Raw genomic sequence first — 20,349 nt, 5'->3', positions numbered from 1 at the left:
CTCTTTGCTTCTTGGTGAGCCTGGCTAGAGGTTTGTCAATCTTGTTTATCCTTTAAAAGAACCAGCTCTTGGTTTCATTGATTTTCTGTATTGTTTTTTTGGTCTCTATGTCATTGATTTCTGCTCTAATCTTTATTATCTCCTTCCTTCTGCTCACTCTGGGGTTTTCTTGTTGCTCTCTTTCTAATTCTTTGAGTTGAAGAGTTAGATGATTTACTACCATTTTTTCTTGTTTTTTGAGATAGGCCTGCAGAGCTATAAACTTCCCTCTCAGGACTGCTTTCATTGTGTCCCAGAGGTTTTGGATTGTTGTGTTTTCATTGTCATTAGTGTCCAGGATGTTTTTAATTTCTTCTTTGATGTCATCGGTAACCCAATCAATATTTAATAAGATGCTATTCAGCTTCCAAGTGTTTGAGTATTTTGGGTTGTTTTTATTGTAGTTTATTTCTAACATTATGCCATCGTGGTCTGAGAAGAAGCTTTTTATGATTTCAATCTTCTTGAATTTGTGGAGACTTTGCTTGTGACCCAATATGTGGTCTATTTTTGAATATGTCCCATGAGCACCTGAGAGGAATGTATATTCTGCAGCTGTGGGGTGAAGTGTTCTGAAGATGTCAATTAAGTCCATCTGATCTAGTGAGTCATTTAGGATTGCTGTTTCTTTGTTGATTGTTTGTCTAGCGGACTTATCCAGTGATGTCAGTGGTGTATTAAAGTCCCCTACTATGATTATATTGTTGTCGATCTCTCCTTTGATATCTTCCAGGAGTTTTTTTATGAATTTGGGTGCTCCTGCATTGGGTGCATATATGTTTACCGGGGTTATATCTTCTTGTTGTATTGATCCCTTTAGTATTATGAAGTGGCCTTCCTTATTTCTGGTTATGGCCTTCACTTTGAGGTCTATTTTGTCCGATATAAGTATTGCTACCCCAGCTTTCTTTTCCTTTCCATTTGCGTGAAAGATATTTTTCCATCCCTTCACTTTCAGTCTGTGTGAGTCCCTTCTAATGAGGTGGGTCTCTTATAGACAGCAGATGTATGGGTCATGTTTTTTTATCCATTCAGCCACTCGATGTCTTTTGGTTGGAGCATTTAGTCCGTTTACATTTAAAGTTATTATTGAAAGGTACTTGTTTGTAGCCATTTCTTTTTTTGTGTGTGGCTGTTTTCTTTCTGAGCTTGTTATTTCTTCTTTTTACACCAGTCCCTTTAGCATTTCTTGCATGGCTGGCTTGGTGGTGATAAACTCCCTTAGCCTTTTTTTTGTCTGTGAAGCTTCTTTTTTTTTTTTTTTTTTTTTTTTTTTTTTTTTTATTTTTCGCTTAAAGTATTACAAAGGGTATTACATAAGTGTCCTTTTTTCCCCCCCCCGCCCCCCGCCCTTGACAAACCCCTACCTTCCCTTACCCCCCAGTGTCTTATGTCCATTAGTTATGCTTATATGCATGCATACAAGTCCTTCGGTTGATCTCTTACTCCCCTCCCTCCTGCCCCCCAACTCTCTCTGGCCTTCCCACTGCAGTTTGACAATCAGTTTGAGGCAGCTCTGCCTCTGTATCTATTATTGTTCAAAAGTTTGTAATGGTGTTTATTATCCATGAATGAGTGAGATCATGTGGTATTTTTCCTTCATTGACTGGCTTGTTTCACTTAGCATTATGCTCTCCAGTTCCATCCATGATGTTGCAAATGGTAGGAGTTCCTTCTTTTTAACAGCAGCATAGTATTCCATCGTGTAGATGTACCACAGTTTTCTAATCCATTCATCTACTGATGGGCACTTAGGCTGTTTCCAGATCTTAGCTATGGTGAATTGTGCTGCTATGAACATCTGGTTACATATATCCTTTCTGATAGGTGTTTCTGGTTTCTTGGGATATATTCCTAGTAGTGGGATCACAGGGTCAAATGGGAGTTCCATTTCCAATTTTTTGAGGAACCTCCATACTGCCTTCCATAGTGGCTGCACCAGTCTGCATTCCCACCAGCAGTGCACAAGTGTTCCTTTTTCTCCACATCCTCTCCAGCACTTGTCGTTTGTTGATTTGTTGATGATGGCCATTCTGACAGGTGTGAGATGGTACCTCATTGTTGTTTTGATTTGCATCTCTCGGATGATTAGTGACTTTGAGCATGTTTTCATATGCCTCTTGGCTTTCTGAATGTCCTCTTTTGAAAGGTGTCTATTTAGATCCTTTGCCCATTTTTTGATTGGATTGTTTATCTTCTTTTTGTTAAGTTGTATGAGTTCCCTATAAATTTTGGAGATTAAGCCCTTATCAGATATGACGTTGGCAAATATGTTTTCCCAAGAGGTGGGTTTTCTTGTTGTTTTGTTGATGGTTTCTTTTGCTGTGCAGAAGCTTTTTATTTTGATGTAGTCCCATTTGTTCAGTTTCTCTTTAGTTTCAACTGCCCTAGGAGCTGTATCAGTGAAGAAATTGTTTTGGCATAAGTCTGAGATTTTGTTGCCTTTGTATTCTTCTAGAATTTTTATGGTTTCCTGTCGTACATTTAAGTCCTTTATCCATTTTGAGTTTATTCTTGTGTATGGTGTAAGTTGGTGGTCTAGTTTCATTTTCTTGCATATATCTATCCAATTTTCCCAACACCATTTATTGAAGAGACTATCTTGGCTCCATTGTATGTTCATGCCTCCTTTGTCAAAAATTAATTGAGCATATTGGTTCGGGCTAATTTCTGGACTCTCTATTCTATTCCACTGGTCTATATGTCTGTTCTTGTGCCAGTACCAGGCAGTTTTGAGAACAGTGGCTTTGTAATACAGTTTGATATCTGGCATTGAGATCCCACCTACTTTGTTCTTTCTCAGGATCGCTGCAGCTATTCGGGGTCTTTTTTTATTCCAGATGAATTTTTGGAGAGTTCGTTCTAGATCTTTGAAGAAGGCCATTGGTATTTTAATGGGAAGTGCGTTGAATGTATAGATTGCTTTGGGTAGTATGGACATTTTAATGATGTTGATTCTACCAATCCAAGAACATGGTATGTTCTTCCATCTGTTTATGTCTTCCTCTATCTCTTTTTTCAACGTCCTGTAGTTTTCTGAGTAGAGGTCTTTAACCTCTTTAGTTAAGTTTATTCCTAGGTATCTTAATTTTTTTGGTGCGATGGTAAATGGGATTGTTTTTCTAATCTCTCTTTCTGAAAGTTCACTATTGGTGTATAGAAATGCCTCAGATTTCTTGGGGTTAATTTTGTATCCTGCTACATTGCCAAATTCATGTATTAAGTCTAGTAGCTTTTTGATGGAGTCTCTAGGGTTTTGTATGTATAATATCATGTCATCTGCAAATAAGGACAGTTTTACTTCCTCTTTTCCAATTTGGATGCCTTTTATTTCTTCTTCTTGCCTAATTGCAATGGCTAATACTTCCAGTACTATGTTGAACAGGAGTGGTGAGAGTGGGCATCCCTGTCTTGTTCCTGTTCTTAGGGGAAATGGTGTTAGTTTTTGTCCATTGAGTATGATGTTGGCTGTGGGCTTGTCATATATGGCTTTTATTATGTTGAGGTATGATCCTTCTATTCCCACCTTTCTGAGAGTTTTTATCAAAAATGGGTGTTGGATTTTGTCGAATGCTTTTTCTGCATCAATTGATATGACCATGTGGTTTTTTTCTTTCAATTTGTTTATGTGATGTATCACATTTATTGATTTACGGATGTTGTACCATCCTTGCATCTCTGGGATAAATCCTACTTGGTCATGGTGTATGATCCTTCTGATGTACTGCTGGATCCGATTTGCTAAGATTTTGTTGAGGATTTTGGCATCTATGTTCATGAGGGATATTGGCCTGTAATTCTCTTTCATTGTGATGTCTTTACCTGGTTTTGGTATTAGGGTGATGCTGGCTTCATAGAATGAGCTTGGAAGTGTTCCTTCCTCTTGAATTTTTTGTAGTAGTCTGAGGAGGGTAGGTTTTAGTTCTTCCTTGAATGTTTGGTAGAACTCCCCTGTGAAGCCGTCTGGCCCTGGGCTTTTGTTTGCTGGGAGCTTTCTGATGACTGCTTCAATTTCTTCCATAGTTATTGGCCTATTGAGGTTTTTAGATTCTTCCTGATTGAGTTTTGGAATGTTGTATTTTTCTAGGAATTTGTCCATTTCCTCCAGGTTGTCTAGTTTGTTGGAGTAGAGTTGCCCGTAGTATTGTTTAACAATCATTTGTATTTCTGTGGGGTCTGTTGTTATTTCGCCTCTATCATTTCTGATTTGGTTTATTTGGGACCTTTCTCTTTGCTTCTTGGTGAGCCTGGCGAGGGGTTTGTCAATCTTGTTTATCCTTTCAAAGAACCAGCTCTTGGTTTCATTGATTTTCTGTATTGTTTTTTTGGTCTCTATGTCATTGATTTCTGCTCTAATCTTTATTATCTCCTTCCTTCTGCTCACTCTGGGGTTTTCTTGTTGCTCTCTTTCTAATTCTTTGAGTTGTAGAGTTAGATGATTAACTACCATTTTTTCTTGTTTTTTGAGATAGGCCTGTAGAGCTATAAACTTCCCTCTCAGGACTGCTTTCATTGTGTCCCAGAGGTTTTGGATTGTTGTGTTTTCATTGTCATTAGTGTCCAGGATGTTTTTAATTTCTTCTTTGATGTCATCGGTAACCCAATCAATATTTAATAACATGCTATTCAGCTTCCAAGTGTTTGAGTATTTTGGGTTGTTTTTATTGTAGTTTATTTCTAACATTATGCCATCGTGGTCTGAGAAGATGCTTTTTATGATCTCAATCTTCTTGAATTTGTGGAGACTTTGCTTGTGACCCAATATGTGGTCTATTTTTGAATATGTCCCATGAGCACCTGAGAGGAATGTATATTCCGCAGCTGTGGGGTGTAGAGTTCTGAAGATGTCAATTAAGTCCATCTGATCTAGTGAGTCATTTAGGATTGCTGTTTCTTTGCTGATTGTTTGTCTAGCGGATTTATCCAGTGATGTCAGTGGTGTATTAAAGTCCCCTACTATGATTGTGTTATTGTCGATATCTCCCCTGATATCTTCCAGAAGTTTTCTTATGTATGTGGGTGCTCCTGCATTGGGTGCATATATGTTTACCAGGGTTATATCTTCTTGTTGTATTGATCCCTTTAGTATTATGAAGTGGCCTTCCTTATCTCTGGTTATGGCCTTCACTTTGAGATGTATTTTGTCAGATATAAGTATTGCTACCCCAGCTTTCTTTTCCTTTCCATTTGCGTGAAAGATATTTTTCCATCCCTTCACTTTCAGTCTGTGTGAGTCCTTTCCAATGAGGTGGGTCTCTTGTAGACAGCAGATGTATGGGTCATGTTTTTTTATCCATTCAGCCACTCGATGTCTTTTGGTTGGAGCATTTAGTCCGTTTACATTTAAAGTTATTATTGAAAGGTACTTGTTTGTAGCCATTTCTTTTTTTGTGTGTGGCTGTTTTCTTTCTGAGCTTGTTATTTCTTCTTTTTACACCAGTCCCTTTAGCATTTCTTGCATGGCTGGCTTGGTGGTGATAAACTCCCTTAGCCTTTTTTTTGTCTGTGAAGCTTCTTATTTCCCCTTCAATTTTGAATGATAGCCTTGCTGGATAGAGTATTCTTGGATTCAGTCCTTTGCTTTGCATCACTTTGTAGATTTCCGTCTATTCTTTTCTGGCCTGATGTGTTTCTGTTGAGAAATCATTTGATAATCTAATGGGAGATCCCTTGTATGTTACTTTCCGTCTCTCTCTTGCAGCCTGTAAGATTCTCTCTTTATCCTGAACATTTGCCATGGTAATTATGATGTGTCTTGGTGTGGGTCTTTTCGGGTTCACCTTGTTTGGGACTCTCTGGGCTTGTGTGACTTTTTTCTTCCCCACCTCAGGGAAGTTTTCTGATATTATTTCTTCGAATAGGTTTTCTAATCCATGTTTATCTTTCTGTTGTTCTGGCACCCCTATTATTCGTATGTTGTTTCGTTTCATGTTGTCCCAAAGCTCCCTTAGGCTCTCCTCTTGTCTTTTAATTTTTTTCTCCATTTGCAGTACAGTTTGAGTGTGTTTTGCTTCCTTGTCTTCTAATTCACTAATTCAGTCCTCCGCTTCTCCCAGTCTACTGTTGATACTTTCAATGGTGTTTTTTATTGCAGCTATGTCGCTCTTCATTTCTTCTTGGGACTTACTTAAGTTGTTGATTTTTTTATCTGTTTCTTCTAGCTTCTTGCATAAGTAGTTGATTTTTTCATCTGTTTCTTCTTGCTTCTTGCACATCCGGTGCATGTACTCTAGGACCCTTATTCTGAATTCTTTTTCCATCATGTTGCATATCTCTGTCTCACTTAGCTGCTTTTCTGGCGAGTCCTCCTTTTCTTTGGGGGTTTCTTTGTCTACCCATGTTTGATCTCACTGACATATCTAGTTGTTGAGTCGTTCAGTGGCTGCTCCCTGGGTGGCAGTGGCTGCTCCCTGGGTGGCAGTGGCTCCTCGGGCTGTGGTTGCTCCTTGGGCGGTTGTGGTAGCAGCGGCTCCTCCATTGATAGCAGGGCCTCTGGTGGGTGCTGTTCACAGCTGTGGTGGCTCTTCTCGCTGGTGGAGGGAGGCTTCACACACAGCAACTTTCCGTGGAGGGAAGCAGGTCTCCTCTGAGTTCATGTAGTCGCGCTGCTTGAGAGCTGTTGCCTCCGGGTTAGTAGCCGATCTCTGGATTCCTATTATATATTATACTTATATGTGTGAATGTGTGTGTGTGTGTGTGTGTGTGTGTGTATGTGTATGTGTATGTATAAAGGTCAAAATAGAAAGATGCTAACTTCAATATTATCTTTATTAGAAAAAGTTCAAAAAATCTAAATGTCAAATGATAAAGATTTTTTCAAAAAATTAGAGTGCATTCACATGATGGAATATTATATGGTCATTAAAAGCATATTATAGAAAATAATAGGAAATATGAAATAACATGGAAAAATGTTCATGACACAATGTGATAAATTCAGGTACTAAAATATGTACAGGAAAACAAGACAAACATAAACCAAAATATTAGCTGCTTCTCTATTAGTGTTGAAATTATAAGCATATGTCTCTCCCATTCTAATCACTTAGGAAATGAAATACGTGAATAAACAGAGGGTAATATCGTGTTACTGATTGTTCTATTTTTTTCTATATTTCCTAAATTTTTGCAAATAATATGTACTGCTTTCATGATCTAAAACCATATTTGTGTTGTTGAAATAAACATAAATAATTACATTTGATAGGGTTAGCCATAATTATGCACCAATACACTGCGACTTGGTGCAGAGTTGAGCTCCAGGAATCTCAAGAGGGACCATGAAATCACTAGCCTCAGTGGGTAGAGGGATGGAATTCAGACATTAATTTCAGCTCTATGTAAAAATGGTAGATAGCATCTATGCCTTAAAAAAATCTAATAGTCCAACCTGGAGAATCATCTGAGGCTGAGGGGGCACCGGAGTAGAAATAGTGGTTCCAGCATTTGGAGATCATGTGGTTAAATGCCAGTCAAATCTTCAACATAGACAGTGGTCACCAGTGAAGTCACAGTAATTTCAAAGATGATCACTTGCTCTACATACTGCCTCAAGACCACCATATGAGTGAAAAAAAGTGCTAGATAAGAAAAACGGGAGTCTCAGGTAAATGCAAATGTACCCTGGATCAGTTGTTCCAAAATTCAGCCAGAGATCAGAATCTCTTGGGGACATTAATTTTAAAACACAGACTCTTAGGTTCTTCCCATGTAAAGACTGATGCGTATACAAGGTTTATACAAGGAAAATTGTATTTTAAATAAGCTCTGCAGGTTTTCTCCATCAGCGTACATAATATTTGGTGTTAATGCTTAAACGGAAATGCCAGTTGACTGGGGTCACATCACATCATCAACACTTCTGCCCCATGTGGGGCAATTCCTTTGGTACATTGGTGAGCTGTTTTTCTTGATTCCTGAATGCAGAGGAACTAGAAGTCTACATCCCAAGCACAGATATTTTTTATAGTTTGTTACATACTTTCAGTCTTAATTACGTAATAAAATACATTATGCTTCTCATACCATAGTGTGGGATTAGTGATTTTCAATTCATCTTTTTTCATTATCTTCAAAAAAGGCAGGTTCATCTTTTTAGAAACTGATATATATTCTAAGTAGGGGACACTCCCTTTTTATTATATTCAAAATTGTGATGCTTGAAAGGGCAATTATCACATATGTGGCATTTCTTAGCAAATGATATCTTTTTAAAAATATATATATATTTTATTGATTTTTTACAGAAAGGAAGGAAGAGGGTTAGAGAGTTAGAGAGTTAGAAAGTGAGAGAGTTAGAAACATCAATGAGAGAGAAACATGAATCAGCTGCCTCCTGCACACCCCGCACTGGGGATGTGCCCGCAACCAAGGTACATGCCCTTGACCGGAATCGAACCTGGGACCCTTGAGTCCACAGGCCGACGCTCTATCCACTGAGCCAAACCGGTTACGGCAGCAAATGATATCTTAAGAAGGCTTATTCTTTCTAGAGATCTAGATAGTACATATTACCCAAAAGTGGTCTCTGTGCTCCTGCAACTTGTACGTTAACTGAGAATTGACCATCAGATTACCTACTACAAAATCTGTGGCTTTGCCCTAGATGGTTTGGTTCAGTGGATAAAACATTGGCCTATGGACTGAAGGGTCCCGGTTCAATTCCAGTCAAGGGCAGATGCCTGGATTGCGGGCTCGATCCCCAGTAGGGGGCATGCAGGAGGCAGCAGATCAATGATTCTCATCATTGATGTTTTTAACTCTCTCTCCCCCTCCCTTCCTCTCTGAAATCAATAAAAATATATTTTTAGAATTTTTATGGCTTCACTTTAAGTTCTAGGAATTCTTTAGATCCTCTGTGAGTGTGTATGGGGCTTGAGGGACACTGCCCTTTTATTGGGCTCTTGCCATCTGCCATCCAGGATTCAGTAGGCTTTTGCTACAGTTAGCCCTCATACAACAGGTCTACTTTCAATATTTTGCATATTGAATTTCTGTCTGAGCCTTTATTGGAAAACTAGAGGCCTGGTGCACAAAATTCGTGCACTGTGGGGTGTGGTTCCCTCAGCCCAGCCTGCCCCTCTCACAGTCTGGGATCCCTCAGTGGATGTCCTACTAATGGCCACAGTCTGGCAGCAGAGGATTGGAGCAGGCATCCCGTGTGTGTGTGTGTCCCTACTGGGGGTCTTCCCCCAGCCACATTGAGGCTCAGAGCAGGCACTGTGTGTGTGTGTGTGTGTGTGTGTGTGTGTGTGTGTCTGCTGGGGGCCTGCCCCCAGCCACACCATGGAGGCTTGGAGCAGGAGCCCCTCTGTGTTGATCTCTCAGGCTCCTGGCCTCCACTGCATGTTGTACTCTCCCTTGAGCTATGGCCAGGATGGGGGTGCTGCTTGCAAGCTGGGCTTTCCTGCTCCTGGATCGCCATGGCAACTGGGGAGCAGTCAAAGTTTGGGGCTGCCTGCAAACCAGGCTTGCTTTCCTGCTCCTGGATCCTCATGGTGACCGGGGAGAAGGCACAGCTGGGCTTGCTTTCCTGCTCCCAGATCAGGCCCAGCTGGGGGCTGCCCTCAGGCCAAGCTTGCTTTCCTGCTCCCGGATCAGGCGCAACTGGGGGCTGCCTACAGGCCACACTTTTCTACTTACCGATGGCCGGATCAACCCAGGGCCCAGCGGCACTTTTCAGCTCTCCAATAGTCATAGGGTCCCAGCTGGGGGCTGGGCTTAGCAGTGCGGGGTTAGGCAGCACGGGGGTCCGGGCTGGGGGCTCAGGTGGCACACAGGGGTCCTGGCTGGGGGTGGGGCTTATGCCCCGCTGCCCAGGGCTGCACATGGGGCCCGGATGGCAGCTCACGCTGTCCCGCCCTGCCTGTAGTATAGGATAGAGGCCTGGTACACGGGTAGGGGCCGGCTGGTTTGCCCTGAAAGTGTCCCGGATCAGGGTGGGGGTCCTGCTTGAGTGCCTGGCCAGCCTGGATGACGGGCTGAAGGCTGTTTGCAGCTGGTCACACGCCCTTCAGGGTGGGGTTCCCCATTAGGGTGCCTGGCCATTCTGGGAGAGGGCCTGAGAGCCGTTTTCAGGCTGGAGGGCAACTTAAGCTCCCAGACTCTCCTTTTTTTCTTTTTTTTTTATTCTGGGATTTATTTACCTTTTATAGCTGTCACTGGAGCTGAGAGCCGGCTCTAGCTCTGAGGGCTGAAAGCAGGTTTCTGGGTCTGTTTGGCTTCTATAATTGAAACTCTGTTGCCATCACAGCAGCTTTAAACTCTGAGGTGGAAGCTGGCTGAAAGCAGGTCTCTGGAGCTTGTTTAGCTTCTATAATTGCAACATAGTTGCTTAGAGTGCAGCTCAGAGGCTGGCAGCGGCAGGCTGGGAACATTGGTCTCCTCCATCACTGGAGCAAGCAAGCCTCCTGTTCGCTTCAGCTGCGTGGCTGCCGGTCACCATCTTGGTTGGCAGTTAATTTGCATATCCTGCTGATTAGCCAATGGGAAGGGTATCGGGGTTATGGTCAAATTGCATGTTTCTCTTTTATTAGATAGGATGGATTCTGTATATTTTAATAAGGGTTACCCAAGATTGTTTTCAAATCCAAATTTATGAAAATCAGCCTTTCTGAGAGACTGATGATTCTGGAATCACAGATGAGTAAGAGCTCATTACCAGTAGAGGAGGAAGGTATGTGCCACAGATAAATTGCAGTTAAAGTGAGGCTTGAAAACAAAGAGCAATTTGCCAGAGGAATTGGGGGAAAGACACTGTTATCAATGAGGGCATCATGTAAAAGGGCCTGACCTTTCCTGGAATGGTGAAAAATTCACTATGACAAGAATGTAGATGGATAGGGAAAGGGGTGGGGTGGGGGTGGAGGACAGTGCTGGGACTATTTTCACTCCCAGTTATGGAATTTGGACTTAAAATTTAGATAATAAGGAAATAACATTAAGCAGGAAAGTAACTTGGTCAGAATTTTTTGTTATTAAGACAATATATGTGGTAACGGAGTAATAGACAATTATAGCAAGGGGTAGAACAGAACTATGGCAGGGAAGCCAGGTTAAAAGTTGAAGTTGGATTTGGTGAGGAATTCAGAGTGTGACAACATTCCCATGATTTAACAACCTTTGCTGAGATGTAACGGTCAAGAGGATGAACTTCAGGACCATAAGTTTCCATGAGAATCAATGGCAGTTATGCTAAGCTAAGGAAAAGAGGGCCTACGGTCATAGGGTTGCCAAGGACAGTTGGAGTAAAGTGATGGGAGAATTGAAGGGGGAAAAAAAGTTGAGTTCATACATTCATTTCTTATGGAGACATAGAAAAACCAAAAATCCACTTCTACTTTCGTTCTGGTGTAGCTATGTAAAAAACCCAAACCAAGTTGAGGCCAGTAAGCCTAATTTTCCCTAATTAGGGACAATAATCAACTACTGCTTCCTACCTTACTATTTTCCCCCCAAAAGAAGCCAAATGGTGAAGGCTTGATCCTAATTGTCCTCTTGGGAACTCTGATCCCAAAGTCCAGTTAGCTGACAGAGTAGTGGTTTTCCATGGGACAGTGAGATTTTGAATCTTCAAATGTTCAGTGCCAGTTTATGAGCTATTTGAGATTGTGAATGCTTCTCTTCTCCTAAAAGTTCAAAGCCTAAGTCATTGGCCACGTGGATTACAAAATAAGAAAACAGTACTTTATTGCAACAGGGACTAGCTTAGTTGATAATTTCTTTTGAAAGTTTTCTGTGGCAGACCTTACATAAATAAACAGAGTTTTCCAAATGGACTTTTAAACATAAGCTTTTAGGTTGCCTCATAGTTTTTCTACAACAAGGATAGAAAATTCCTCTTCCTAACTTGAAACTTTTCATGATCAACTGGAATTGAAATTCTGAGCACCCACTATCCACAACTGTCCTTTTAGTTTCTTCTTGGTGAGCAATATAAATGAAGAGCACAAAAGAAAATGGTGTCCTAATTTTAATGCCACTTATCCCAAATACTTTTTTCCAAAAAGTCACACTCACAGCCTTTTGACAGTTTTAAAGGGATATAATGTATGAAATAACATTTCAATGACATAGTATACAAAAATGTTGTTACACACGGAAGAATAAAAATCTATGTTTTGGGGACTATTACTGTGGGAAAAAGGGCCTGATCTTCATAGACATCTTCTTCATTGAATACCAGGATCCCTTCCAGTTCATCCAGACTACTCCATCATCTGTGCCGTGTTTTGCCATGTCCCAGCTGTACTGTCCACCCCAGTAGTATCTGCCATTTGGATTGGCTGCATGACATCTATTATACCACCATCCACCACCATCCTCTTTAGAGCACTGTTTCGTGGGATCTGCATTTGCCCTGGAAAGAAATGTGTTTGGGATTATTACAACTACAGAGTCGTCCAGTTAATTCCATCCAAAACACCCACAAAGGATGCTGTGTGCTGTGCTTCTTTCCTTTAGTTCTATAAATAAAGTTACCCCAATACACCAAAGACCTTCTCTGCCCTATGGCAAAAAAGAGAGAGAGAGAGAACTGGGCCTCTGTGACAAATTCATCTGCATTTGTTACTTTATACTGAAATGAGAGATTTCAGATCCCTTAATATTAGAGAACCCTGAAGAACAAAATGAGGGTTTCAATATACACATTCAAATATAGAGACATAAAAATGGATTTAAATAGTCAGTATTCAGAAGGCACACGTGTTCTAACCCCAGCTCTATCTTTCATAGTTGTGTGACTTAATCTCTCTAAACTTCATTTGTCAAATGAGAATCAAACTGGCAACCGTATCAGGATGGTACAGAAAGAGCTTACTTCAGTGGCTGATACATGTGGTAACCACCCAAGCAATGAGAGTTATTAACATTAGCTATCATTAATGATCCCAAGTAAAAAATATCAGTGGTGGCTTTTACAGCAGGAGGGAAGAACCCAACACGTACCAGCCATCATTGTCTCTGTCGTACGTGCTGAAGAACATGCTGTTGTGAATGGTCATGGTTTTGTTTTCTCCCACCAGTTGAGAAGCTCCATCCATGAGGGCATTGCCAGCTGTACCCTTATATTTGTCCACTGAGATCTGATACTTCCTGGCTTCGTTCTGTATAGTGAATCCTCCGTAGCGTGCCTTTACCTTAGCGCCTTTCCAGTCCTCCATTTCAATCAGAAGTTCTGTGGGTCCCATGTTGGTAAGCTGGCTAATTCTATCATTGCCAAGCCAATACTCACCTAAAGGAAAAATAAAACAGAATCTCACCAAAAACACAACCTTTAGGAACTAAAAACTGCCTTTCTTCCCTTATCTTTCACACTCTTTTCATAAATTCTTCTTAACCTCCTCAAATGCCTAAACACAGATTCCCAACACTGTGTTTTTATAAATGAAAGAAAAACCATTGTAAGTAGAATGATATTATTTTGTACTCTCAGTTTTTTACCTGGTAGGCCACAATATTTTTTCCCTTCGTCATTGGTTGCAATATTACCAAATCCTTCTTTATATGGATTCCATTTCCTGCCAAAGTCAACACTACCATCTTGACGATTCTGAATTACTGTCCACCCTTTGGGGCAAAGAAAGGAAGAAAAAACAACACATATTAAACAGTAATAAATAATGCCACTTTGAGGGAAATGTCTGAATACTTTGGCTTTTTAATTTATTTTATCCCCACTTATATTTACTGTATATATATATATATATATATATATATATATTAAGGATATATATATATATATATATATATAATAAGGAAATAAATATAAGAAGAAAACTCTTAAAATCTTTAAAAACTACAAGTGCTTTATATTACTCCGAATTGTGAATCATAGATTTTTTTTATACCTTTTAAAATGTCAGATTGAATTCCAAATCAAATGGCCTAGTGTTGGTTATGCTAAAACTAGGTTTTATTTGCTAGTATTTTGTGGTATCAAAATACTTACAGAATAATAGATCAATAACTACCCTATACTTACCTCCACCTTCAGTGTTCATGTCACAGTACACTCGATATGGTTTGATAGAAGTGTGAGGCTGAATGAGATACAGCTCAGATGTTTCACCTCCATTCCTGACAATTTCCTCACATTCTGCAACCATAAAGAAACATCATATTCAGGGAACTACAACATAGTTACTTGGTCTTTAGTCACTAACTTTATAATTACAAAGGTTCCTGAGAAATATTTTAGTTTAGACTTTTGAGGATGTATTATAGAAATTGAATCTTCCTTTTACTGAAAATCAAACTCAGTTTTGAGTTCTATCTTCTAAAGAGATGAAAAAGCCCTTCTCTACCTTTTGTGTCCTGGGATATCTGCCAGATATAAACTGCCAGAACACCTGGGAGGAAGAAACTCCTGCATCTATTCACTGTTCTGCCATCTCTTCAAGCAAGGTTCATATACATGTGGAGCTAGTACCATCATGCACTACATCCAGCTCATCAAAACCTTGCAAATATGTTAGGCTACATCAGACCACAGCATACTAGGGATGTGGATCTGTGGGGCAAATCCACTGGGCTTTTATCAGTTTCCTTATTTTTAGAGAGTGTGAGTTCTTCTGGAACTCTCCAGAAATATGTTTATTAACCAGTTACCTTTTCCAGACACCACAGGAATATTGCAACTGACAGTGCAGGGGACGCGGCAGTATTCCATCTGAGCTGACACATCAGATTCTAATTTTTGTATTTTGCTTCTCAAGTTTTCCAGGATTGAACGGAGTACACGAAGGTTGGTCGGGATATTACTATTCATGGACTCATCTATAAATACTCGGCGTGTTTCCATCTCTGAGGTGTACTCCTGTATTACATTTTCATTTTCTGGAAAAATGAAATTATGTAGGAATGATTCACATTGTCTCCCGAGAAACTGAAAGTATTCAGGCATACAATTGTGGTTTGAGTTTTCTGAGAATAAATGAATGGACACTGAATGACCATCAGGCAATGATGATGTGCAGTTGTACTTGGGGAAAATTATTTGGCTCATGGCATATGCAAATTAACAAATATTCTAGCTACTATCGCAGTAACTTAGCTCAGCTGTAAGCTAAAAATATGCTTAAAATAAATACAATACGTGGTTTATTTCTTTGGTGAGGCAACATAGGAGAAAGTAGTATTTAGAACTTCAGACAGCAAATGTTAAATAAATAAATGCTAAATTTTTACTCTGTGAATATTGTTTTCTGAGCCACGAGTTTCTTATGGCTAAAAATGAGGATGCACAGAAAAATTTTTCATAGAAAGTCATCCTTGCTGAATGAAAATTGTGCTTGTCTGACAAGTTGCACATGAAGGTGACTACGTGAGAACCTCAGGGTAATCAGACCCACACTGAAAGATGGTGTATGCTGCGTCAGCTAATCCAGAAATGTTCATCTTCTCACAATCGTGCATTCCCATGGCAATCTAACAGTCCCAAACGTTCAACAGAATCGAACAGAAAACACAAGTATATATACCTTGTACTTGCCTCTGCTTCCTTTCCCATATCTCTCTGAGCACAGTCACAGAGTTAAAGGTGGTAGAAGAGGTGCTGGATATAGACTCCACATTGTTATTTAACTCATTTACTTGGTTTCTCACTGGTCTTTCTTGTCTTACCAAAGTTTCTTGCAACTGACATCCTGTAGGACACAACACTCCCTGCAAACAGTGAAAATATCAGGCATTATATGAAGAATTTGAGTTACAGATACTTGTGAAAATAGCACATAGTGAAAAGTCAATGGTATCATTAGCCAATATAAAAACTTGTCATTTGATTTTTCTTAACATAAGACCAGAAATTCAAGAGTTGTCATCCTATTATGATGAAGATTAAAAATAGTCCTTACCACAAAATACATGTAAATATAAATGTAATAAATAACTGAAAATGTTCTCACCCAAACAAATGAAATGGGCAAAATTCAAAGTTAAAGGCAACACCCATGTGTCCTCATTTGTAATCTTGGGCCCAGACAAAAAAAACAAAAACAAAACAACAACAACAAAAACCCCTAGAAAGAAATCCTCAACCAAAGGCTCAATTTGTTTATGTTTTATATTTATTTCCAAAATAAACAAAATAACAACAGTGGCGACATGGATCAATGAAACATTAGGAAGCCAACATGAACATGGAGGCTTTTCATGCGCAGAGAGCTCAGGGCACTCACCATGTCTGGGTCACCATGAAGACAGCCCCCAGCATCAGGGGGTCTTCTTTCCACTTGCGCTTGTGAGGCAGGTGTTTTGGCCGGACGAGCACGATACCCACCTCCATCGATGGGAGGTTGGACAGGTCTCAGGCTGGGAGCCTCTTCTCTCCGGCGATCACGGGGTCGGTGACCACGGGCATCAACATCGCTCTGTAGAGAAACAGGGTGGAATAAAATGTAGAGTGTTATAGAAGATTTGAGATGTAATGATTCCAACATCCTCATTTTATAATTTAGGTTATCACACAACTGATGACTTGCTTAAGGTCCATCAGCTGCATTAGTTGGTAAATCAATAGGTGGCTTAGGTCTCTTCAGTAACAGCAGAAAGAAAAACTGTGCAAAAAGCTGTTGTATCTCAGGTAGTTTTTAAAGAGGCTGTAGAATAAAGCTGCATCATATTATGAATAGTAATTATCTTAGATCCATGATATCTATACATGGGAAGACACAAAATATTGAGAAATCTATATTTTCAGGAAGAATAAATATTCTCAAGCTACTTGGATTACTAAATTCCTATAATTATCATTAATCATTTCCCCAAGTTTAGTTTTTATGAATTGATGATTAATTTGGATAACCCCTATCTAAAAATACCCTGAAGCAATATGGATTTATTCCTTATAAGTCAACCCTTATTTAACTCATTTACTTGGTTTCTCACTGGTCTTTCTTGTCTTACCAAAGACAAGACTTGACTCCAATATGTTTGAAGAGGAAAAAGTTCACTCTGAAGCCAGACTGCTTGGCTTGACCCTACTAACTCCTAGCTATAAGATCTTGGGCAAGTTACTTTATTGGTGCCCATTTTCTTATCTGTAAAATAGGTATAATAGTAGTTAGATCTGTAAGATTTAAATGATTCATTTCATAGGATACCCTCAGAAGAATACCTGGCATAAAGTAAGTATTCATTATTATTTTTATTGCAATCACACATAATAGGTGTTATAGTTTAAGTGGCTTGTCCACTACTAATCCCAATCTTCTTCCTATCTCCTATCAACAAAAGTATTTGATAAGCCATTCTAATGAAATTTCTTACATGATTTCTTTATCAAACAACAAGACTTTTTTCATATTTAAAATGATTCTTAAGGTTTGTGCATTGTGATTAAAATTATTTGTTAACTTAAAAAATATTACATTAAAAGATAATGAAGTGGAAAGTATGCATTGCAATATAAAAAGGGTTGACTTGAATTAACTATATTATCATACACTCTTGGTCAGTTATTGTACCCTTTCAGGCTTAATTACTAATTAGCAAAAGATTTGAAACAGAGACTAAGCTTTTTAGTTAGTTTGTGAGTCTGGAAGTCATTCACTGACTCTATTTGGAATTTTACTGTCATTTACTCATTAAGTTATTATATTTAACATTTAGTTGGAGAGTGCTAGGCTTTCAATCCAGACAGGTTTCAATCCAGACAGGGGAATCCTGATTCCCCTGCTTAATTTCTGGACTTAAATTATAATATCTGTTATGTGTGATGGCAATAAAAATAATAATGTCATCGAACTGGTTTGGCTCAGTGGATAGAGCGTCGGCCTGCAGACTGAAGGGTCCCAGGTTCGATTCCGGTCAAGGGCATGTATCTTGGTTGTGGGCACATCCCCACTGGGGGGCGTGCAAGAGGCAGCTGATCAATCTCTCTCATCGATGTTTCTAACTCTCTATCCCTCTCCCTTCTTCACTGTAAAAAATCAATAAAATATATATTTTTTTTTAAAAATAATAATGTGTGAAGGTATGGGGAAATATACATATTGCATTTCAAAGATGTGGTCTCTCTGTCAGAGCTGGTCTGTTCTAACAGGAATTTTATAAAATGTAATTCATTTATATATTACAAATCAATTTATAACAGAAGGAAAAATACTTTCTTTTCATTTCATAGTGCTATTAGAGAGGTAGCATTGATGATAGCTTTATAGAGAAAAAGAAATAAAAATATTTTTAAAATTTATATGGGTGTTTAGGTTTATGAAGACCACTTATTGAAATAACTAACAGTAGAAAATCCATTTTGAAAACCTAAACTAGCCCTGACTGGTTTGGCTCAGTGAATAGGTCAGCCTGCGGACCAAAGGGTGCCGGGTTCAATTCCGGTCAAGGGCATGTACCTTGCTTGCAGGCATATCCCCAGTGGGGGGTGTGCAGGAGGCAGCTGATCAATGTTCCACTCTCATTGATGTTTCTGACTCTCTATCCCTCTCCCTTCCTCGCTGTAAAAAATCAATAAAATATATTTTTTTAAAATACCAATATGGTGATATAAAAAAAAAAAAAAGAAAAGAAAACCTAAACTAGTAACCTGTCTCTGTAGGGATCAGTTTGTGAGCAAGAAAGTCAAAATGCTTAGCCAAGTACTCTACAAATTCTTGACATTTTTCTTATGTAATGCAATTAACCAGACAAGAATATTTTTGTATGTACAGTTTGATAATTAGATCACAGTTTGAATATTATATCACCATGTTTTTATTAATAGACATCAATTCAACAAATGATTCAAAATTAATCATGTCGTTTAAACATTATTGTGTACTTTTCTTTCTAGTGTGACGATGCTGTTATATACGAGAAATTTGATCCATTTTGATATTAAAATTAAAATTCTTTAAGTATTCATTTGCCTAAATGCATTTCTGTATTTTTGATATCTTCAAACCTACAGGAATAAATCAGGGAAGATAGTACTTGAGGAAAACTGTTCTACAAATGAATAAATCGAACTAGGAAGCATATGCAAATGTATAAATGAATAAATCTGGGCTATATGTTTCATAATCATTAATAATAACAATAAATGCTACCTATTATTTAAATTTTTAATTTGAAAAGAAAAATATTTCATTTTTCTATTACTGCACTTGATGTATTATTCCACTTTTAGATTTGGTTTGTAATTTTCATTCACAAATAGCCAGCAATTTCAGGAGTTATATATGACCCTTCTTCACTAAAGAGAACCTATCTACCACAGCTATTTACTTTTAAAATACTGCTCTTTTGTTATTTTATAGTCTGCAAAATCTTCAGATTTTTGTTCTCATAGTTTAGTAATGTGTTGCTAGAACTAAACAAAATTCATAGTACTTGGGATAACAACAAGTGAGAAAAACACATCTTACCTTAGTTGTGGTGTCATCTTCTTCCTGAGAAAATGAAAGTGGTAAACCAGAAAACAAGAAATTATTATTTTGTTTTTATATAAGAAATACTATGTAACATTCTTTAAATAAAATAGGTCCCTGAGATTGATAGTTCCATTTCATAACTAAAATAGACATTAATCTCATTCAAATATATATTCCATATGACTATGATTGTTATTTTACATTAATAATATTAGTAATAATATAATAATAAATTTTAAAAAGTCACCTCAGATTTATAGTAGGACTGAACTACAACAGCACATAATAGTAGCAGTAATAGATGTTTCATGATTTAAAATTTTTGGAAGTTCCAAGAAACCGTCCTTTGCTTGTGAACTTAACTGAGAGCTCTTCAACTTATATATACCTGAATCCTCTGTTGGGTATGACTTTAGAAATGGTTACCTTCCTTAGTTAATATTTAATTTTTTTGTACACTTGTTGGCTGAACCATTTTACCACTTAAGCAACATCTTCCCAGCAAGACTTATTTACTCATCATTCAACTATTCTCTGTTGACCAAATTTAGAAATACCAAAGTTCTTCTTCAATTCATTTAATTGGACAATATGATGGGAAATTAGGACATTCCTAAAAGAGATGTGTATCACATTTCCTGTAAATTAATGTGTGAGGAAAAATATTTTTAATCCAAGCACAAACAACTAGACCTACTCACAAGGCATCCACTACCATTGTGAGCTCACTAAAGGTATAGCATAAATGCTTATGTTTTGAAGAAATCATGTAATTCGGTTTTTAAAAAAGCCATTAAAATCAATAATAATATTATATCACCATGTGTTTATTAATAGACATTAATCAGAAGAACAAAATTACAATTCATACATATGCTCTGATAGATAAACATCAAAAAGAAATGTCTTACCCGGTCAGCATTGCTCAGTCATTGAGCAT

At 38.4% G+C, this 20,349-nt stretch overlaps 1 protein-coding gene across 1 annotated transcript; it reads right to left on the bottom strand.

The window, feature by feature from the left end:
* Positions 1–11,994: 11,994 nt before the first annotated feature.
* Positions 11,995–19,752, bottom strand: FGB (fibrinogen beta chain). Its single transcript, XM_070415353.1, has 9 exons — positions 19,657–19,752; positions 19,404–19,427; positions 16,221–16,412; positions 15,522–15,705; positions 14,650–14,877; positions 14,024–14,137; positions 13,483–13,608; positions 12,988–13,273; positions 11,995–12,397 (listed from the first exon to the last, which is right to left on the bottom strand). The coding sequence occupies exons 1-9, from the start codon at positions 19,717–19,719 to the stop codon at positions 12,169–12,171; spliced, it is 1,446 nt and encodes a 481-aa protein (XP_070271454.1). The 5' UTR covers positions 19,720–19,752; the 3' UTR covers positions 11,995–12,168.
* Positions 19,753–20,349: the final 597 nt, after the last annotated feature.

This window comes from Myotis yumanensis, unplaced genomic scaffold (assembly GCF_028538775.1).
Source record: "Myotis yumanensis isolate MYYU_CA2020_CCGP unplaced genomic scaffold, mMyoYum1.0.hap1 SCAF_5, whole genome shotgun sequence".
Lineage (NCBI taxonomy): Eukaryota > Metazoa > Chordata > Mammalia > Chiroptera > Vespertilionidae > Myotis > Myotis yumanensis.
Note: the sequence above shows the minus strand (reverse complement) of the source record. Positions and strands in the feature narration are given on the sequence as shown.